At 41.1% G+C, this 22,450-nt stretch overlaps 3 protein-coding genes across 8 annotated transcripts in view; 1 reads left to right on the top strand and 2 right to left on the bottom strand.

Moving 5' to 3' along the window:
- Window positions 1-443: 443 nt before the first annotated feature.
- Window positions 444-20,660, top strand: Efa6 (Exchange factor for Arf 6). Of its 4 annotated transcripts, none has more exons than XM_011156787.3 (14): window positions 444-1,493; window positions 9,576-9,642; window positions 10,463-10,516; window positions 11,256-11,589; window positions 11,944-13,192; window positions 13,540-13,778; window positions 13,846-14,039; window positions 14,319-14,511; window positions 14,690-14,859; window positions 15,053-15,269; window positions 15,408-15,552; window positions 16,008-16,151; window positions 16,260-16,510; window positions 19,922-20,660. In XM_011156787.3, exons 1-14 carry the CDS (start codon window positions 1,332-1,334, stop codon window positions 19,941-19,943), a joined length of 3,441 nt encoding a protein of 1,146 aa, XP_011155089.2. In that variant the 5' UTR covers window positions 444-1,331; the 3' UTR covers window positions 19,944-20,660. The 4 variants fall into 4 exon arrangements, 3 of the variants coding, with proteins under 3 accessions (XP_011155089.2, XP_025163821.1, XP_025163820.1); XM_025308036.1 differs by lacking the exon at window positions 19,922-20,660 and adding an exon at window positions 16,627-16,878; XR_003114402.1 differs by lacking the exon at window positions 19,922-20,660 and having other exon boundaries at window positions 15,408-15,556; window positions 16,260-16,447.
- LOC105192567 (probable tubulin polyglutamylase TTLL9) lies at window positions 2,583-6,914 on the bottom strand. The gene is made up of 6 exons (XM_011156784.3): window positions 6,579-6,914; window positions 6,056-6,339; window positions 5,557-5,732; window positions 4,734-5,042; window positions 3,936-4,150; window positions 2,583-3,791 (listed from the first exon to the last, which is right to left on the bottom strand). Exons 1-6 carry the CDS (start codon window positions 6,855-6,857, stop codon window positions 3,540-3,542), a joined length of 1,515 nt encoding a protein of 504 aa, XP_011155086.2. The 5' UTR covers window positions 6,858-6,914; the 3' UTR covers window positions 2,583-3,539.
- Window positions 20,661-21,243: 583 nt separating the features above from the next.
- LOC105192566 (histone-lysine N-methyltransferase 2C) overlaps window positions 21,244-22,450 on the bottom strand; it is a 36,551-nt gene continuing 35,344 nt past the window's right edge. For all 3 annotated transcript variants that reach the window (XM_011156780.3, XM_011156781.3, XM_019840129.2), the window contains one exon: window positions 21,244-22,413. In XM_011156780.3, the coding sequence (XP_011155082.2) occupies window positions 22,321-22,413 (93 nt within the window). In that variant the 3' untranslated portion in view covers window positions 21,244-22,320. The remainder of the gene's footprint in view (window positions 22,414-22,450) is intronic.

Genomic DNA, 22,450 nt, shown 5'->3' with positions numbered 1-22,450 from the left:
AGATGTCGCTCTAGAGATCAACTTTTCAAATTCACGTTCATGAAAATTAACACTGAGAACCTACACATATCACTAAAAACACTCTTCGAAACGTCAAATGGATCACACCCGGCAGTTACCAACGACGAACGACGAAAATGCATCGAAATCGGGATGAAAATTGGCAGCAGTACAAAGCGCAGAATTCACTAATTCTCCCGTGGATTAATTTAATCTCCCTGTTGACACCAGCGCCCTCCGTCAAGACGGGGGCACGCAACCGAAATTCCCGAAGGCTATTCGAGTTTGTCGGCCCTGGAGCCTGGATTAGTCGTAGGGCATCCGCCGGTCAGGCGAGAGGTGTCTTTCGTTGCATATGTGCGTGACGCTTCGCGTCACGCGATTCCCCGTGTGCGCGTGTGTGTGTGGTGTGTGTGTGTGTGTGTGGTGTGCGCGCGCGCGCGCGCGCGCGATACCCACACACAAAGAAAGAGAGAGAGAGAGAGAGAGGGAGAGGGACAGAGTAATCTCACTTTTCCTTCGCTCGATCCTCCGTCAGCCTCTCCAAAGCCTTTGCTCTCGCCCTCCTGAAGGTGTGGCGTATATGATACGGTATCTCTCGAGCAGCGTTGCCGCGTCTCCCCTCTCTCTCTCTCTTTCTTTCTCCTTCCCTCCCTCCCTTCCTTCTACCTCCTTTCGCCGCGACGTACGGTGAATGACAGCGAACAGGCATAAGCGAGCGAACAAGAAGGAGTGAGAGCTAGAGCGCGTCGCTAGGCTCTGAGGGTGAGAGAGGGGAAGAGAGAGAGAGCGCGAACGCGGCCGATCGTTTCGCAGTGCGGCTGGCGAGAGGAAAGGAGGGAGGGAAGGGAAGGGCGCCTCCCGACCGCGCGTGGGTGTGCGTGCCTGTGGGATAGATACACCGCTGCCGCCGTAGTCGACTGACAGCGCGCGGTAGGACGTGGGAGAGAGAGAGAGAGAGAGAGAGAGAGAGAGTGAGTGAGTGAGTGAGTGAGTGAGTGAGTGAGTGAGTGAGTGAGTAAGCGAGAGAGAAAGAAAGAAGCACACGCAGGAACCCGCGCGACGGACACGGTGGCGCGTCGCGCGTCTGGTTCGGCCGCCTGTTCCTTTCCTTTCGCTTTTGCGCGAGCGTGCGTGTGCTAAGCGCGAACGCGAGTGCTGAGTGATCCTGAGCGCGAGTGGCAGTGCGGCCGCGAGTGCGAGCGTGTGTCCGACGGAGAGAAGCGCGTGACGCGATAGCGTCTCGACGAGACAAATGATAGCGGACAGGACGTGGGGATCGATGTGACCGTGCCTGCTCGCCTGCCTTCCTCTGCCTGTGCCCGCTTGCCATGGCTGAGGAGGAGCTGCTGGTCACCCTGAACCGCGGCGACACCGGCGGCGGCGCCGGGTTCGGCTTCTCGCTTCTCGGTAGCAACGCGGCCGGCGGTCTGCGCGGCCACCACGTCATCTATGACATCGTCGAGAACTCGCCGGCGGCCCGGAGCGGCAAGGTGAGAGAGAGAACCCGAAAAGTGCGTCGCGTTGGAGGAACGATGCGAGAGAGAGAGAGAGAGAGAGAGAGAGAGCGAGAGAGAGAGAGAGCGAGAGAGAGAGAGAGAGAGAGAGAGCGAGCGAACGAGCGAGCGAGCGAGCGATGGCGTGAGAAATTGACCCTCACGAGTGATTTTCGTGTGCATGTCCCGCGGAGAATTGATTCTTACGCTCGAGAGTGGCAGATGCCGATGCGAGGATCAATTTTTCATGCCACCAGGTGCGCGAGGAATGGATCCTCACAGCCGAAGGAAGAGCGTCGATCGCGTCGGGTCGAACTTCCCGTAGGCTGTTCGTCCTTACAGCTTGTGTTTTCTGCGTCTTCGCGATTCTCCCTGTCTCTCTCTTTCTCTTTTTCTACTTCCCCCCTCTCTCTCTCTCTCGCTCGCGCTTTCTCACTCGCTACATGTATATCTTCCACGTTTGAAGTGCAGAAGATGTAACAAGGTACAGCTAAAAGGGTACAGTACTTCCCTTTTGAGTTGTACTCTTTGGATATTCTCGTAGCTCTTTCTTCCCTTTTTTCTTTTCTCTCGAATTTAGAAAAATGCAATGAAAAGGACTTTTCTTCGTTCTAATGTCTCGAGTAAAATGACTGCGCATGGAGTGAATAAATGAGATTACAGCTTGAAATAAGTATGATCACGCGTGTTATACGCACGCGATACAATTGGCCGTGTATGAGCAAGGAGAACAATACGCGTAATGCAACGTGCCCATAATGCGATTAAACGTCATCGACATGTCTGTTTTCGTTCCATTCGTTATGACGTTCTTATGTACACGTCGCTCTCTCTCTCTCTCTCTCTCTTACATTGTATGCGCGCCGTATCATGCAAGTTTTATCCGGATTTATCGGCCCGCCCGGCCTATTCTCGAGTATTTCTTTTCTCTGTTGCATCTTGAAGATTGCATCGAGTATTGATTACGGCACTCTTCCGAGCGATTTGTGCATTTGTAAGCAGCTGGAGGAGACGAAGAAAGAGGGGAGGAAAGAAGTGCACTTCGAGAAGGTGACGATGCTTTCCTCGAGACTCTTTAGTTAGAAAGCATCCTCGATGTAGCACACGCGCGTAGGAGAATCGATCAGCCCCTAAACATCCTAAACACTCGCGACGCTTGAGATATGGCGAGAACAATGAACGTGCCGGAGCTTAATTTGCGAGGAAATTTCCAGCTTTCCGCGAGGAACAAACGGAATAGTTCTCTCCCGATCTTGTGAAACAGGGAATTGACTTTGCGCACATCTGTTTGTCCGCATAATACCATCAAGCTTCAATCGAGCTTTAACATAAATTTACAAAGTCATCAGTCTCGGTGATCTTCAAGTCATCTGCGTCGTGTCTGGACATGCGTGTACAGCTGTTGATTTTATGTGAGACGCGTCGATAGCTAGTGTATCATATATCGTATCTTATCACGTCGTGTCGTATCGTAACATATCCATACACGATGAGAACGACTGGAAAAAACAAAGGTTGTTAAGCCAAGTAAGACGTTAATAATTGTGGCAAATGTCAAGGCTTCATTGAAACCCATTATGCCGCACAGCCGGAAAATTTGTCCGTGGAATTTGGCGTTTTTGTTCATTGAGGAATTAATCGCAAAAGTGTGTCGCCCGTGCGAAAGAATGCAGCCGGTGCACTCTCGCTTTTACGTAGCTCATCTCGTTGTCGCGCTCTCTTCTTCGTCATCATTTTTTCTTCCTTTCCAGTTTCCTTTCGAAACTAAATTTAGCCGGGCGACTCGTGCACATCGTGTGCACACCGCATTGACCAGCTTCCACACCGCGGCTGCCTCGGCCATTAAACCCCGTCCGGATGCGGCAGAAATCCGTTTATTCGTTTCGATATATCGGCCGATCTTGATCATGAGAAAGAATGCCTTGGCATTCTTTCCCTTGAACTCTGACGACATCAGGAAGAATGTCAAAATCGCTATCTTATCTCTCCCAGCAGACGCTCCTGATATATTTTGAAGATGCTCATATGTACGCACTCCCGTCATTATTTTAAACAATATTGTACTACGGTCGAATAACACCGTGCGGCTTTGCGTCTCTCGGTCAGCTGGTCCCTCAACAACGATAACTGAGTCTGACGATCGTTGATTGTCCCGAGGAAGATATTGAGCCTCTTGAAGTCGTTGGGAATCGCTTCGTGCTGAGGCCCGGGGTACGGGCAGGTGGTCCAAACTGGTCCATCGTCCCACAGCAAATCCAGCCCGCCGATTCTAGTCTCGCGACCGCTGAAGCGACCCTCCGAGCAGAATTATAATTGTACATACACATGTGTGTGTGTGTGTGTGTGTGTGTGTGTGTGTGTGTGTGTGTGTGTGTGAACAATTGAGAAGACTGTAGGGGGAACGCGACGCTTTTATATTTGTAATATTAATCGCTATACCTCAAAGTCGAGGACGTTGAGTACGTCATCGATCAAGTCGAATTTTAATCGATAATCCTCTTTATCGGTGCCTGTTAAAGCTGGACTGGCGTTGACCTCGAGCAGCCAAGGTCGCAGGTCATCGCTGAGCAACACGTCGTAGCCATAGAGCTCGAAGCAGTTCCGATCTTGCATCATGACCGGCTGTACCGCCAGCAAGCTCGCCATTATGATGCCTGCAATTGTGCAATGAGTTTGTGCGAGCGAGAACTTTGATCTTCCTTTGATGTTTCTTTTTATTTTTTCCGGCACGAGGGAGAGTCTAATGTGCACTTTGTGCCACGAAGAAATATGATGAATATTAAGAGTATCGTACACATTTAATTATTTTTATCTCAATACAAATGTACTCTAATATGTACCTTGGTCTATTTCAATTAAAAACTAATCTCTTGCGATATTCAAAAATTAAAAAAAAAACATCTCTACATACTGAGATGAAGAATTACAATATAAAGTTCATAATTGATATAATTGATAGTATTATGGCGTATAAAATATTATTTCAACATACGTGTAAAACAAATAATCCATAAATTTTAATCTTTATAATAAATCATATTTTAATAAATAAATAATGCAAATCCTGTATCCTTATAACGTTCTAAATGCACAGAATTTTCAAACTACTGATTAAATATTTAAATTTATATATAAAATAAATAATCTGTTGTATTAAATCCTTATAATAAATAATATTTTGATAAATAGTATAAACCCAGCGTGTAACATTCTAAATATGTAGGATTTTCGAACTACCTGCGATTCGTTGCATCAGATTTTCCACCGTTTGCGCCCCGTGATAAGTTATCAGATATTCTTTGAGTTTGCTCAAGGCCCACTTACAATCCCATTTTATCTCTTCCTCTCCTATCGAAGGGGAATTCTGGGCATTCTGAATGGCCTTTAGTTGTATCGCTATGTTCGTCAAGTGTACCCTGCTATCCTCGATATTTTTCAGGTCGAACAGTCGACCGCATAGTCGAGCGAAGCCCTCTCTGGCTAGCCACACTTTCAGGGGATGAAACGACGTCACCAGTACGTAAATGCGCAAATCGAATTTTCGCCCTGAAATCAGGTATGGAGTTAAGCCTGAGAAATAGTGATAGAAATCGTAACATTCGAAGAATAGGCAAAAATATAATCGTAATCTTTGTGTATGTATATGTAAGCTTTGTAATATGTAAATGGAAACAATTTGAAGAGAAATTTAAAACAAATATTAAAACAAATTAAAACAAATGACAATATACATATACACACACACAATTTATATGATATATGAATATTATAAAAATTAGGTGTAGTATATGTGCTGTGCATAAAGTTTTATATCATATCATACAAGTTATTGTGTATATAACATAATAAATTGCATATATATATTAAGCAACTGTTTTAAGGGCCGGCTGTTCTAAACCGGCCTTTGGTAAATTGTTCCTGGTAAGTTAACTGATAGTTAAATCATATGTCTGATTTTGTCTAAGTTGAAGGAAAAACAAAGACATACATATGACTTAACTATCAGTTAACTTATTAAGAAGTTGGAACAACCGGCTCTAAGGCATACAAAATTTCGTACCTGCTACGAGATAAGGATTATCTATATATCTCTGAACGATGTAAATCTCAGCCGGGCTACCCTGATGTTGCGACTTCGATTTCCACTCGATCAGATCCTTCAGTTTCCTGAATAGAAAAATACCCTTACCACGCGACTGCGCTGCTGGCTTGACTATCCACGTGGCACCTTGTTGCCTGTAATTAGAGATACCAATCACCATTATACCATATTACTCAACGAACATTAACGAGCCAAATAACAATCAATGAATAAAGTATGTTTAACGTAGAAGCGATAAAATAAAAAACGACGAAAATAAAACACAAGACAAGAAACAAGTAACACACACGCATAATTCGCGCATCTGATTCATCATGATTGACATACAATTTGCACGAGTGATATTAATAAAGAGAATCTTAATGACGCTTGAAATGTCAATGATATTAATGATATACAAATATCATCCGCTAATATATTCGTCGTCGATGAAGCACAATATCGATCCTTCTTGTACCTGTGATACTCCTCGACGAAGATCCGGTAATCGGCGGGCAGTTCGAAGGTCACGGGCGCGGACTCGCTGCAAATACGGGCCTCGGCGGCCTTGCCGGCCGCGGCGAGGGTCCGGCGGTAACGCTTGAGGTTCCGTCCTAGCCGGTGTTTGCACGTGAGCTCGTAGTGGTTGCGGAAGTGCGGCACACGTTGCCGCGGCAGCAATCGCCGCTCCTCGAGCGCGCGTCGCGCCTCGACCGTCTCGCACCACCACAGATGCCAGCTGCCGTCTGCGGGGTCGGCTATCTCGAGGGATGAAGTAAGGGGGGAGTGAGAATCGTACACGGGGGACGGCGTGTTGATTTTTCACACAGTTTTGTTGGATTTAATTCGTCATCTCTTTTACGTGTAATTCTATCTACACCGTGAAAATAATCAGCCGTGAATCCAGTAATTCGAGCGGCTCATTGAGCGACTCCTTTTGAGTAGGGGGATAAGAGGAGAGGGCGCTTGAACTATGTTCCTTGTGAATGGAATTATATTACCTGCGTCCACCCCCTCGCGAGCATCACCTCGCTCTGCGTCGACGGGAGATCGCAGCGGAACTTGACGACGACTCTATCGTCCTTATCCTTCGGCCGCGTTCCCGAGTCGTGGTATTTTCTTCCCTTGTCGGACAACTCGATCGTCTCGACCTTCGGGGGAAGAATCTGCGGATCCTCCGACATCCTCTGCGCGTTGTCGACGATTATCGAGATGACTGATGCGAGGGTGATTCGCGCTTGTTCTACACGCATGTACAGCGTGTCTCGCTTGTCAAACATATTAAATCAAATTTTATCACCTTCCTTCAAAGTAAATTGAAGAGAAACATCGCTGCGCAATCACATAAAAATATACATATATATATATATATATATATATATATATATACACACACGAGTATACGTACCAAAGCGTCATGACAAAAAATTAAGCTTCACAGCGCACTTTTTATATTTAGGCTCATATTCCGACCTCTCCTTCATCACTAAAAGTGGCTTACAGCCAATCAGAGGCTTATAAGCTACTTTATAATTATTTTTAATGATAAAAGAGAGTTCAGAATACAAGCCTTAGAAATGTATCGTTACCTCAAAGCCGAATGTTGTAGGTGTAATGCAACGACTTGTTTTGGAGAACGGCCCGAACCTGCCGAGAGCAAAGTCAATGTCAGTAGAGGACCCAAAAATACAATTGGCCGCTGGCCCACTCGTGTGTGTTTTCCGCCTGAGATTCGTCGTCGTCGCTGGTACGAGGCGAAATCAGTCGTATTCCGTCATTCGCGCGTCCGCGAATGATCCCTTTTTTGTGGAAGAGAATATCTCTCATATTCAAAGTCCACTTGTCCATCGTTAGGCAGTGGTGTGTCTGGAACCGCGAGAGTATCTCGATTCTCGCGACAACACGATCCGTATGCATCCACCCGGGGGGAATAAGCGAGAAACGTGGCGGAAATCGGCACGAGTTCCCTGTCCTTCTGCTCTCACCTGTAACATTATCGAGGGGCGAAGTCACCGGAAGTTGCTCTAATTCCAGACATCTTTGTTCGACGAGTCAAGTCATCGGACAGTATCCCCAACGAAGAGTACGAGAGGGAGCACAATGTACAAACGATACGCAATTTTGTGATAATTGCCACAAAGTCGCGACATGATTGAATGACGTAATTCCATGCATTTCGTACGTTCGACCGAGCGATAGTGACGACTCATACTTATCGCCGTTACCGTTGCACTTCAATCCCGCTCCGACGTATTTTCGCAATTGCGTTATATTTCTGTATCGATTAAAGCTATATCGATTGTGAGGTACCTACGAGTACCGTGGATACGATTACACGACACTTCCGATGCCGAAATTGGCGTCTTGCCTATCGTGCTGCCTGCGACCCTTCGACCTCCTGATGGGAGGACGGTCCCCCGGGGACGGCAGATTCGATTACATCGAATACGTTCCCCTCCGCCAGGTGAAGACCGTTCCCTTTCGCGACTTAATTATGTAACAACGAATGAATAGCATTATTAAGAGATATGGGGAGGGGGAAGGTTCGCTGCGAATTATTAATGTTATTGTTACCGTGAGCCTTAATTGTTGAGTCTTCCATTTTGTAATTTCTCGACGTACAGTCGATGGCAGAAAAAGTGCGACACTTTCACTCCTTCGACGCGCAACTTCGAGACGGGTCGAAGGTGTATTCTCGAAACCACGTGAAAATCGCAAAAGCGAACGAATTTATTGGAATATTTATAACCTCATTGGTTAGCGTCTAATAGAATTTTTTAGCAGGTTTTTGCAATTTTCATCTCGTCTCAAGATATGATCTGTCCCCAATACGCATCCAATGGGATAATTATTTCGTTAATTACTAGAAAAAAAAAAGAAACTCTTCCATTGGCTCAAGGATGCGTCGCGGAACTCATTGAGAAAAGCGTCGCAGATTTTTCGCCATTGAGTATACACGACGTTCTATGGTGGTGAACATGAACATTTTTGGTCAGTCGGTTGTCGCAGCTTCGTGTTTTCATTCTGGGGTTTTTTTCGTTTCTTCTCTTTGTCTTTTCTTTCTTTTTTATCTGAGAATATTTTTTTCGTTTTTTTTTCTTTTTTTTCCTTTTATCCCTTCTTTTCTTCGGGAAAATTTCAACTTATTTTTTTCTGAGCGTGACCGTTACCTGTCCGATGTGTCGTTTATAAGGGCAAGAGCACAGACTTTTGCATAACACATAATACATAACGCATAAGAGAATAAACCAATTAGTTTTCTTCATTTCCCTCCTCAGGATAGAAATGAAGAACTTTGATTGGTTGATTCTCTTATGCGTTGTGTATTATGCTTTATGCAAAAGTCTGCTCTGACCCTAATAGTGGCGGTTGTAACATAACCTCTATAATGATATATTCTTCCTCGTATAGGACCAATTTCGCGCTCCGTCCGTCACATGGAAAACTGGTGCGAGTAAACTGCAATCCTTTCGCCGGCGCACTCGTTGAACTTTTCTCACCTCCAATGACGTGATTTCGTAACAGGACTCGCCTCGATTTCGGACTTTCACTATTTCGATCGGACACGCTCTTAAGGACGTTAACGTACCGAACGTAAATGTATCATTTTATTGGAACATACTCGTTACGTTCCGCTCTTCAAATTTTACGTTGGCATTCAAATCACAGAGATGTAATTACCTTCGGTGTTTTACGCGTCTTTTTGTTGTGTCTCGATATGTGTGTGTGTGTGTGTGTGTGTGTGTGTGTGTACGTACGCAATATTATTTTCCAAATTCTCCTCGGGGAGATAAGTATAAAGTAAAATTAGGATTTAATAGGTCCTTAAAATAGATAGAGATGGTTATAGATTGATCTAAGATGCGCTTACGAATAAATTGTTCTCGAGCAAAGAGTAAGACAAAGAGAGACAAAGAGAAAGAGAAGGAACAAAGTTAAATATATTATATAAGAATAGATGTGACAATAAAACATGGTTCTCCCTTGATATTCTTTAGGTCGAGGCCGGCGACGTAATACTCAGGGTGAACGAAGTCGACGTCAACCGATTCAGTACGAAGGAAGGCAAGTAACGGTCTACGTTTAATTTTAAACTTAGAGTTTGATAATTTTACTCCTGGGAATTTAAATATCAAGTCGGTAGTTAGCCCAGATCCTTTGGATTCGGGATTTTCTCGCGAATTAATCGCTTTAATTTCTTCTTAATTGGCCAATAAACACCCGAGATAAGTAATCTTAATACTAAATTCCGAGCCATTTTCTTTGTTATGAATTTATAACTGTGTTTTTTAGGTATTCGGTAGATACGTTTCAGAGGTTCTCTTGTTTTGCACTTGTTTTCACAATCGATCTTTTTTACGTCTGTATTCAGTCATCTGGCATAAATCAAGTGTCATTCAACGTGATTCATTCTGATGTAATTTAACTGCGCAATGGTGTTTAGTCAGAATCCCGAAATTCGTCATGGCCATTGAAATCGAACTTGACAACACCTCGGAGAATAGAATTTGTAATATGTCGTTCATGAATTTATAATATGTCGTTCACAATTTGCAATATATATATATATATATATACGGTTCATTGATAAATTTAATTCCAGATTTAGCACTTCTAATTCAACGTTTATTAAATTTTCACCGTCGAACTTTCATCGTCGAAATCGGAATGAAAATAATTCGCATTTTTGTTTGTAGTACAATTTTCGCGGTGAAAATTGCATGTATTGCGGAACTCAAATCGATTATCGCGTAGTTCAGTTCTGCAAATTGCACATTTTCAGCTGATAATATTGGTAATACGATATTACTGTTAATATTATTTCGGGCGAGCGATAATGTGTAATTGATTTTGAAAATTGATTCATCTCATTGGTATGTTTCAGTGCTAAAATGCCTGCGGCTCTCTTCAGATCCTGTCACCCTGAAGCTGCGAAGAGGTGAGCATTATTCAGCATGAAGCGATTAAACGATGCGTATCGTTGATTAATTAATTTCGCCGTCCGATTGGTTGTTATATAGATTTTGCATTTATAACTGCGCCATTTATCTTAATTAACGAGACGTACCGTTGATTTAAATGCACCGCGCGCGTCTCCCGAGGCTACGTGGTGACTGAACTCTCGCGATCGAGAGCACCGTGAGATCCAATGATAGATCGCCGAGTGTCGGGAGACGGCGCATCGTACTTGAACCTGGAATCGGCACGGGGTAATAATAGAATTAACGCTATAATAACACACCGGCTGGGCTAACACGCGAGAAACAAAGGGAGCTCTCCGGTGGTTACGCAGCAGCAGGAAGAGGGTGACCGGTGACCAAGGACATGCGATTACTCGCATGGGCGCACTCTCAGGCGACGCGAATGCTTTTCCGTCCGCCAGACGGCCCCTCGGTTGATCAGTCAAAGAACTTTCAGCTTTTATGCTCGCCTCCTGGTTCCCGCGCTTCTGCCAACAGAACGTTCTTATTATTATAATGAACGTCCGTTATTAAATTAATTAGTATTACGTAAGAGTGCCGATGAGTCCTATCTATTTTATAACAAGTAAAGCGTACAAGATGTTACATATTGTTACACATTGTTTTACAAAAAGTAGCTTTCTCTCTGAGTTTCTTAACTAGCAGTTTCTTAAGCAGAGAGAAGGATGAAAAGATAAAACGACCGAATCCTTGCAGATCCAGCAGTGAAGGCGCATGTTCGTCGCCTATTGTCGCCCGGACAACCAACCAATGAGGAGGAGTCCACTACGGAGTCTTCCAAGGAGAATCCTCCTTCGCTGAATAAGGAGGATAAGGAGCTGGCGGAGGTGTCCTCCACAGGTTCGCCGACGCCGGTGACGATGACGGCGGCGACGAGGAGCAACGGCTCATGCAGCGATGCCTCCGTCTCGTCGGAACTAGAGGCGCTCCTGCCGGCCGCCGTGGACCACTTCAAAGAGGAAGAGAGATCTCAATGGGAGCCTCTCGGCACGACTGGCGAGAAATTCGTTCGGCAGAAGAACACACCTAGGTATAAATTCAACATACGTACACCGATATTCAAAGAAGACATTCGATGAAGGGAGGGAAAATTTTTAAAAGAACGGGAAGAAAGTGAGCGTAATGCGAGATGTAAAATTGTAAAAAGTATTAATAGTAAAAAGAAAGATATAAGATAGAGTTCTCTGAAAGGATATTAACATGAATATGCACTCTAGCAAAAAGTATTAGCGACATTTTTACGGTTTCAGGAAGAAGCTTTGCAATCGTATCCTAATTAATTTTATAGTTCTGTAGTCAGATCAACTTCTTTTTTTTCCTTTTCTAATTTCTCACAATCGAACCTTTTGTATCCGTTCCAACACTCCTTTCGCATCGTCTTCAGGTTCGAAGCGTACATGATGACCGGTGACCTGATGCTCAACCTCTCTCGCACTCAGCAGAGCAGCAATCTGCTACCGAAGCAGCAGCAACAACTGCAACAGCAGCATCAGAAGAAAATCGACTCCCTTAGGTACAATCCCAACCACCACTCTTACACCGTCACCACCACAACCACCCACCACAACCACCACCATCATCATCATCATCACCACCAGCACCACAATTCGGTGCCCAGCAGCCCCAACGACAACACGTTGGCGCACCATCATCATCACCAACATCACCACTATCACCAACGCGCTACTTACAAGTCCTCTAGCTCGGCTAGCACGTCGCCCGTGGGCACTGGTAGACGCGACGGGGTGCAGGGTACCCCAGGCTCACATCAGATCGACTCCAGCAACAAGAATACCCCTTCGAGCTTCGGTTTCGTCCGAACCTCGCGGTCGGAGGATCACTTGCAGTTCCAAAAAGACCCCTCCATGAGCGCCGTGGATATCGACATCGACGACGACGTCACCAGCAGCCTAAATACCTTGCTGGACCCGCGGCCGGAGATCGGTCTCATGCCTAACGAGAGGATCGTCTGGACGTATAACGCGCCCGTCAGCTCGCCCGCCGCTTCCTGCTGCCAAAATGGCGGCTCTTCCTCCTCTTCTTCTTCCTCCTCTTCATCCTCTTCATCAACCAGTCCTCAGCGTTCGCTGTCCCCTGCCTCCCCTACCTCCGTCTCGTCCTCCGTCATGTCCTCCAACTCTGGCTCGCGCAGGTTCCCGCCGGCACAGACGGTTCCTGGAGTCTCCGGGGTTTCTGGCACCCCGGGCGGGCTTCTCCCAGCGAACGGCGACCTCAGCCAGTCGGAGGCTATCAGCAACATGTCAAGTCCGGACTATAACGATGAGGAGACCATGGATATCCTCAGCGCGAGGGATATCATGATGGTGAGCGACCCCAGCGACAGCGACTCCACCATTTTGGCGAGCGAACCACCCCAAAGGAGGCTGAAGACCAACAACCCCCAGGACAGTGGTGGCGGTGACCACAGAATCGTGATACAGGTAAAGGGCCCTGATAAGGATGCCGCTGCGCCGAGAAACACAAGTCCCAGACAGGCGAGAAGACGCGGCAATCCTGGAAACGCGGAACTGACGCCTCCTCCTGTCGCTGCACAGAATCTGCAGCGAACACAAACAGCGACGGCGCCGGGGGTCACGACGGGGTCGATGGCACCAGAACACGTGGGTTACCAGGTAATGTGAAATCTATGCCAAGCGTCGATCTAACTCTCTATCAGTGTTATCAGGATTCTATCGGGATTTAATTAAATTGAATTCATATTGTTAGAATATTTTATTAGAGCATTTAATTACAGATTGTGAAAATGTTATTGAAATTTTATTGAAAATTGCCCGGGACTGGATCTCTTTTATCGGGTGTTAATTAAACGAAATATATCAATTTTCTTTGAGCAACATTGGAAATTTATGAAATCGATTTCTCGCGTCTTATCGGATTATTGTTGAACATTTATTTCTCATTTACCGATATTCTCCGATTACTTCCGATATTTACCTCCGACGTATCGTTGAATTCTAAGGAGCTGAAGGAGTGCGAGGACGATAAAGAAGCTTCGACGGGCTTGTGCGACGAGCAGAAAGGACACGGCGGAGTGTCGCCGCCGCAATCGGCCGACGAGGAAAGCGACATCGAAAGCCTGCACAGCTTCCACTACAGTCCGAAGGCGGTGGACCTACCGTCAGCCGTACGGCTAGCCAAGCGTCTCTACTCCCTGGATGGTTTCAAAAAGTCCGATGTCTCCAGGCATCTAAGCAAAAAGTAAGTTCTCTCTTTTCGACTCGTCATTGTTATATTCAACGAATGATTGATAATACTTGAATCGTAGCAACGACTTCAGCAGAGCCGTAGCTGAGGAATACCTGCGTTATTTTAACTTCGAGTGCGACACACTGGATGTGGCTCTCCGGAAATTTCTCGCTCAGTTTTCGCTCACGGGAGAGACCCAGGAGAGAGAGCGCGTCTTAGTACATTTCTCCAAGAGGTTTTTAGACTGCAACCCCGGCACCTTTAATTCTCAGGGTGAGTTGTCGCCATTGGCTTGCTATTATCTCATATCACATTTGACTCACCCGGTAATTAAGAACGAAAAAGCACCGCACAACATTTGTAGATTTTAAAGTTATCCTTTTTGTTATATGATACAGCAGAATATTATTATAATTATCGTGAAGATCAAGTAAATGTGTAAATCTATCGAATTGCATTAAATTTTATCGCGCGCTCGCGTAATATAGATGATTAAAATTATAACATGTAAAGTACGATTCATTGATCAACGTTGATATGATACGTTTCCAGATGCCGTTCACACTTTGACGTGCGCGATAATGTTGCTCAACACGGATCTGCACGGTCAGAACATCGGCAGGAAGATGTCGTGCTCGGAGTTCGTGGAGAACCTGTCGGAGCTTAACGACGGCGACAATTTCCCGCGGGAGGTGCTCAAACAACTTTATAACGCTATCAAGTCTTTTCCTCTCGAATGGGCCCTGTAAGTGACTCTCGTAGAATATTTAACTTAAAATATATAACTTAAGAATATCTCGGAAAACAAGTGTCTAAAAAAGAAATTTACTGGAACATCTTCAAAGTATGTTTAAATATTCTTAAATATTCTTAATCCTTGACTCGAACATTTTTCGAAATTAGTTTTATATTTATTGCTCTAGGGACGAAGAAGGAGATGAAACGACGTCTCAGGTGATCCAGCAAGGCGACGGGCCGGCGATCGCTGGCACCGGAAATCCATTTCTCGACGTGCCAAATGTCACGGGTGCCACGGAGTTCAAAAAGGGTTACGTCATGCGAAAATGCTGCTACGATTCCAACGGCAAAAAGAGTACGTATAGTTGTACAGTCTGCAGTCAGTATCATTATTAGTATTATTAGTAATTATCTATCATTAATTGCCAATATGTCCATTTGTTTTGCTTCTTAATCAATTTTCTCTTTATCAACGATGTGTTCAATGAACTAAGAATATGGACAGAATAAAGCTGTGTGAGTGTATCTGAACGAATCAATCGTTGTAGCTCCGTTTGGCAAACGCGGATGGAAAATGTATTACTGCACGCTTCGGGAGCTGGTGCTGTATCTGCACAAGGATGAGCACGGTTTCCGCAACGATAGTTTGCACAACGCGATACGCATCCATCACGCGCTTGCCACCAAGGCGTCCGACTACACGAAGAAACAGCACGTCTTCCGTCTGCAAACCGCTGATCAGGCCGAGTACCTCTTCCAGACCAGGTCTGAATTTGTCATTGTTATTTTGAGTTACCCTATTTGCGTGTAAAATGCAATCAAACAAGTTCAATTTCGTTGTTGTTTGTTTACACATGAGGTATATCTCGTGGCACTTGTATCCTATCTATATGATTTATGCAGTGACTCGAAGGAGTTACAATCGTGGATCGACACTATCAACTTCGTGTGCGCGAGCTTCTCGTGTCAGCCTTTAGCCGGTGCTGTGGGCTCGCAGCGCAAGTTTCAACGGCCGTTGCTGCCTTGCAGCCATACTAAACTGGATTCCGTGAGTGTGTGCCCTCCAGACATATTCAGAGATATTAATTGAACAGCTTAGATGGAAAGATTTCAAGATAGGCGACTTAAAACTCTGTTAGAACTCAAATAGTTAGATTTAGAATATTCACGTAATTTCTTCTTAACGCGTATTTTTTTATTCATATATTTTTTCTTGACAAATTTTTTAACATTGATTCCTTTTCTCGATATAGTACTATGTTTTTATTATTTTACTCGATATAGTAATATGTTTTTATTATTTTAGCCTGAGACCTTTAGAGTTTCAGACTATAGAGATTAATAATTGATACTTTATGTGAACTTGCTTCTTATAAATGCGTGCGGTAGAGAGAGAGAGAGAGGGAGAGGGAGAGAGAGAGAGAGAGAGAGAGAGAGAGAGAGAGAGAGAGAGAGAGAGAGAGAGAGAGAGAGAGAGAGAGAGTTCAATTAATTTGTCGTTAGAGAGAGCAGTTGCGGGACCACGAGGACAGGGTCAACAGGTTGGAGGCGGAGTTGGATGAGCACAGGAGGCACCCACCGGAGAGGAGTGCCAAAGCCCTAACTGTACAGAATTATAAGGAAAAGGACGCGTATCTTCATCACGAGGTGATTCTTAACTTATCAAAAGTTGTGTATTTCGTTTTATTCTAAACTAATCTATTTTTCTACGCCAATTTTAAATCCGATAGCAATATACACATACGGTTTTTGCAGTTGAAACGATACAAGACGTATGCATACCTTCTGCGTTCTCGGCTGGCGTTCAGTGAGGTGGAATCTTCCTCGCTGGTGGAGAGCAGCATTGGTGAGGTAGACGAGACTGGCGGTTTAGGTGGGCCTCTAGTAAACATCACGGCGACTGAAATGGGAGGTGGCGGTGGCGGCATTGGCAGCATTGGCAGCATTGGCGGCATTGGCGGCAGCCTGGTGCCACCGCCGGTTCCTGAGCGACTCAACGCCAATAGGTACAGTTACCGGGCTGCCATTTACAGTCGTAATCTGCTCAACGGCCAACAACAGCAGCAACAGGAGCAGCATGCCTCATCCGACATTGGTTGACGCGTTATGGGTGTGCTTTCAGCGTGTGTGGTCTAGTCTGACCCCGGTAGTGCTGGTGGTGTGGTGCTCTGGTGGTGGTGCTGATGATGGTGCTGGTGGTGGTGGTGCTGTTATCAGTTTGACAGTTGACGCAAACTAACGATATACGCCGTGTGGCGTGTCGCACTTGGAAACTGTAATCTGTAGTTTTCTGTGCATATTCATTTATACAGTGGCGTAACTATCAATATAGAATGCAGAAAAGGGTCCTAGAGACCTGTTTTCTTTCTGAACATTTTTTCGTAATGCCTTCGAGTAAAATTTCTTTTATCGGAGATCCTTGCTTTTGAATTTTCCTGATTTATTGACTCTTCCTTTTTTTCCTCTTATATTCTCTTCAAGAAACTTAAAGATTCGAATTCTATTTTAATATTTTCAATTGTAATTGCAGTAATTGTCCTATTTAATCTATGTTATCAGTTTTCTTTATTAATAGTAATTACGCCACTGATCACCACTTTGACTTTATTGTATCATCGGTTTAATAATCGCGACAGCTATTATGTTTTATGTGCTTTAATGCGCACTACAATCCATCTCATTAATTTAATGAATGGTCATGATCGATATCATCATTTATTCGCGTGGTAATTTTATTTAATTCATTAATGGCATAGTGTAGATACACGGGGTGCTTCTAAATTCCTTCAACAAATTTGAAGTTCACTTGGAGTAAATTCTTCGCATCATAATAAACAAAAAAACGTTCACTTTTATTGTAATGTGAAGAATTTACTCTAAAGTTTTAAAAAGGAATTTAAGATTGCTCTGTATGTATTTAACCCATTAACGACTCTATTACATATGGCTGCAGAACCAGATATTGAATAAATGTGGTTTTGATAGATATATCGATTAATTTTGAAAGTTCAGGTAAGTCTATTTTAAGCATTTTGTCAAATGAAGAGAAAAAAGCCTGAATATTTGACTAAATCTCCTTTATCAAAAGATTTAAACTGCTTTTTCGATATTCGAGATTGTGATTCTCCCTCTTGCATTTTTCCTCTTTTTAATAATCTTGATTTACAATTTTATTTGGGAAAACAAACGTCATTTTATTCTTCTGCAAAGTATTGTGTTTCACCACTGAAAATACCGTATAGAACGGTATTTAAATTACTTTGTTTCGCTATATTGTTAGTTTGCGCCCAAATATTAGTAAAATTATACAAATTGAAATCTCAGATATGTACCGATTGAAAATGAGGGAGGTGCTGTTAAGACTGAATAGAGAAAAGCGTGTGAACCGTTTTGCGATTGCAGAAAAAGAGATAAACGACGACCTATGGTCTTTAATTATTTTGACACAGTCACGGATTTGTAAATTTGTGATTGTGTTCTGATTTTATATTACATTTAAATGATGACTCCTTTCTTGTTTAATTTTATTACACTTTGCAAACTTGATAGTACTCACATATGATTTTATATTACTTTCTGCAACAAAGAATGCTAATTAAAAAATAGATAAGTCTAAAATAGGTCTAATTAAATACATCACCATATTTTTATTTAGATACAATGTTTGTCTTCCTACTTTTTACTTGATTGTGAAGCTTTTTATCTTTTTTTCTTTTTTACTCACATCGACTGAATTGTGCAACAGCTTGTGTATGTATATACATCTGTTATATTCTATTTTACATTCACAATAGATATTTATTTTTGTATGCGAATTGATTATTTAAATAATTAACTGAGCGTTAAGTGGGTAATTAATTAACATTCCACGAATGTTAGAAGATTAATATCGGAAAAACAGAATTTTGTTGTAAGCCGAGTGATTTTGTTAATAACGCTTAGAACGAGATTAATAAAAAGTTGTCGAAGTTATAGTGATCTTTTGAATTTATAGGAATTCTAGTGATTTTGAACGCAGTTTATATAGTATGTCATGTATAGATAAAGAGCATATAAATAATAGAAATTATAATAAACGAAATTATTATGTAAGAGATACGAATGTTTCACCGGATATACCAGTATGTACAAATATGCAAGATTACCTGGAAAGTGTAAATGTAATGTTACGAATTCGATAATTTTTGGGAATATTCCTATTTGCAGAAAATATATTTAATTAAATATAATTTTTTATATATATAATTATCATATAATGCCATATAATTATCATATAATGCATATAATCTACATATAATTTTTTATAAAATTATATGTAGATATCCCATAAATCAAAATTATTTTAATTATAGAAAATTAGGAAAGTTAAGGCAGTAAATACATATTTTTGTTATCAAGCACCAGCCTCTAAATTTGTAGAAAAAACATGTCTAACAAATTTTTCCAGGTCAGCTTGTATGTAAGTATATATATATGTATATATATATATATATATATATATACATACATATATATATATATATTAAACTCTTGACCCTCTGTCTGGATGGGTTCGATTTGTACATATATCGTATATATAATTTTGTTGAAGAATGAATGAATATTAACAATTGTTCAACAGTTTACTCGAACATAAGTAAAAAATTCTGATTTTACGAAAGAATTCGTATCATACATTTAAAAAATAGAGATTTTGTAGTATCCTTTTTTATTGAATTCAAAAGTCACAAGGTTTCAATATTAAATTTGTCAATAGTAGGTAGATAGTGATAAGGAATATTAGTACTTTTTTTCCTTCTTTTTATTTATAAGGACATTGAGGACATTATAATCATTGAGGACATTTTTTTTTAGATTTGCAACGAGCACTTCTCATTGTTGAGACACACTTTACTTTCCTTTTTCTTTTTGAAGGATTATCGCTCTGGGTTGATCGTTTATAGGAAACTTCTTGTATATAAGACTGTAACATATGTGGATATCCTATAAATTATTATTATTTTATCAATGTTATTATTATTTCGTTTGGATCTGTTTGTCAGAGATCTACCTTGCAAACTTCGAATTTCATGGTGGAAGTGTAAACTTTTACTTATATGATGTTATTGTTGTTATTTTTATCGGTTTTGTTAATTTGAAAGTTTTGGACATTTGAATTTGATTTTTTTAAAATCCGTGTAGTAAATTTCGCATCGAGAGGAGAAACTTTTCTATATTGTATACAGTATTTAATATGAATTATTTCGTAATTTATCTTTTAATATTTATATAATTTTTAATAATATTTTAATTAACTTGAATACATTTCTCTGCGTTCCTTTTCAGAAATTTATCTTTATTTTTATTTGTATAATCTTGTATTAATAATTATTATTTATCTGTAGTAAAATCCTGTTGATTTTTGTTGCATGCGACAGGATTGAACCAGCGATGACATAGACAGGATCCATCAGGATCGGTGTTCAACTACCAGGATCGCGATTTCAATTTCTATATATCACAAGAAACTTTTTTATATTCTAGATTGATTAAAAACTGCGCTCTTCGAAATCGGTCGACGGTCAAATGAATTTTACAAATACCCTGTACTAAAACAAGTAATAATACATTTTTCAATATGATTCAAGCGAGAACGGAATGCTATGAAGAGGCCAAAGAGTTGCATTTTTATAAACATTTATTTGAACGTCGTCTCTTTTATCTGCGTTCATGACTGCATGTTCAATTACGATTTTTCTCGGTTCATTATTCATTGACATTTGTGCACATTTCTATTTCACCTTGCGAAAATTATCCTGAAATAGGATAATTAATTCCTTTGATTAATACGAACAATTATAAAATGAATTGATTGGAATATGAATTAATTCAGAGATTAAGCGATCTATTTTTGTACAGCTCGACTTGCAAAATATCCGGGTTGCAAAACAGCTTTTGTAAATATATGTATTTTTTGTTACTATAATTATATAGTATTATTATTATTTCACATCGTTGGAATATCGTTAAGGTAGGATAATTAGTTCTGTCAATTAATTCGAATAATAATAAGGTGGATCGACAAAAATGCTGAACGATCTTTTTGTACAGCTCGTCTCGCGCGAAGTGCCGAATTACAAATATATTTTTGTAAATATATATTTTTTATTACCATTATTATAGTATTATTGTCATTATTTTAGGCGCGGATTTATTGATTAATGAATTTTTAAGAGAAGAACGACTGCATTTTTTATATTTATGCGTTATTTTATTATTATTATTATCACATTATTATAATTAATTATTATGTATCTTTGTAAATACGACCAAGGGTATGAAAATAAAAACTTACGATTAATGCCGTTGTATTTTTTCCCCATTTTATTCCAAAAAATAGAAAGATATCTGTTGTGTGCAAGGAAAAAGTTTTACACCATCTATTCGCATCATCTATTTCTAGTTTGTTTATTATAAAAATAACTCTCATGCAAATAAGACAATTATTAAAATTATTCGGAGGAATGTCTTGCAAAGAGATTCTGTAAACAATTTGCAAAAGAAAAGTCACTTTGATACTAAATAAATGCAAATCTGGATATTTTTTATTAATGTGTGTATACTTGTTAAGTTTAAATAAATTAAGTCTCGGAAATTTATACAATTAAACTAAAAGAGATGTTAATAATTAAGAAAGAAAGAAAGGAAGGAAGGAGGTCGACAGGATTGTGTGAGTTTTGCAAATAACAATCGCTCGCACTGAAATCGGTATAATCGTATATAATTTCCAAATTGTGAGAGGTACTGTATTATCGCTTTACACACCGGGTAGTTGAAAATAATGTACTACTTCACTTCGTATATCTATATATATATATATATATAAATATGTATATATATGTATATGAAATATGCATATACACAGATATACATAATGTATGTACAAAGCACAGTGCGTGCTGTGTGTATAATGTGTTTGTATATGTGTTCACATACGTGATCAAATCATGTCGCGTATATAGACAAACTATATATGTGTGTAGATAGATATATAATAATAGCAATAATAAAATAATATAATACGCGAATAAACGATCTATATATATATTACAACACATTGTCCATTGGGTGCACAATGATAGAAATCCTCTCTTTCACACGCACACGCATTCTTTCTCTTGCCGTGTATATATAATTTACAAGCGTGATATTGCGTGTCGTTATATATATACTCTTTCTTTTTCTTTCTTCATTCTTCATTACAATATAATCGATATATAACTACGTTATTACATAATATTATACAACTTTGGAGGAATGTGTGTGTGTGATGGCGGCAATTAGCACCAAAACGTTCAACTAATTCGTCGTCGTCATCGTCAATTAATTAACTAATTCATCGGTTAATCGTGAGAAAATGCGCGATGGCATGGCACTCTTTACACGAAGTAAATATAACTGCAACTGTGTATATGTGTGGGCGTATGTACTTGTGTAAATAACCGTCGTGCTTATCTATATATTTATACAGAGAAATTTCTTTTCCTCGGAGAAGAAATCTTTCTTCCTTGGTAGAAGAAATATCGTTAAAAATTTTCATAATTAAAAATTCTTCCCAATATCATAAAGATTTTCAAAGCTTCGGAAAAATTTTTACAAATTTTTCTTATATGTTCTTTAAGACGTAAGAAAAAATATAGCCTATCTTTATATTACAAACGAAGCAAGAAAGATAACAACGTCGGGCGTAATGTGCAGACTGAGACGAGTTCTTCTTAGTTTCATGTGATTCCTTTCGTTCTCGCTTCTCCTTCGTGTCTCCTTCAGGGTTCTCACTTCAATTCATCCACTTACGACAATTCGGAGCGCCACAAGCGCACGCAATCTTATGCTGATCATCTTCTATGTCAAATTTGTAATCGTATGCCAGCTGAAGAGCAATAAGTAACACTCAGATATTTGAAATA

Source organism: Harpegnathos saltator, unplaced genomic scaffold (genome assembly GCF_003227715.2).
Source record: "Harpegnathos saltator strain DR-91 unplaced genomic scaffold, Hsal_v8.6 scaffold135, whole genome shotgun sequence".
NCBI classification, from domain to species: Eukaryota; Metazoa; Arthropoda; class Insecta; order Hymenoptera; family Formicidae; genus Harpegnathos; species Harpegnathos saltator.
Note: the sequence above shows the minus strand (reverse complement) of the source record. Positions and strands in the feature narration are given on the sequence as shown.

Excerpts from the sequence above, each read along its gene's own strand:
- LOC105192567 (XM_011156784.3), bottom strand. The coding sequence starts at position 6,857 with ATGTTTGACAAGCGAGACACGCTGTACATGCGTGTAGAACAAGCGCGA. Across the intron at positions 6,340-6,578 it reads TCGCGAGGGGGTGGACGCAG|ATAGCCGACCCCGCAGACGG; the intron begins GTAATATAATTC and ends TCATCCCTCGAG. Across the intron at positions 5,043-5,556 it reads TAATCCTTATCTCGTAGCAG|GGCGAAAATTCGATTTGCGC; the intron begins GTACGAAATTTT and ends ACCTGATTTCAG.
- Efa6 (XM_025308035.1), top strand. The coding sequence starts at position 1,332 with ATGGCTGAGGAGGAGCTGCTGGTCACCCTGAACCGCGGCGACACCGGC. Across the intron at positions 10,517-11,255 it reads CACCCTGAAGCTGCGAAGAG|ATCCAGCAGTGAAGGCGCAT; the intron begins GTGAGCATTATT and ends GAATCCTTGCAG. Across the intron at positions 14,512-14,689 it reads TTTCCTCTCGAATGGGCCCT|GGACGAAGAAGGAGATGAAA; the intron begins GTAAGTGACTCT and ends TTATTGCTCTAG.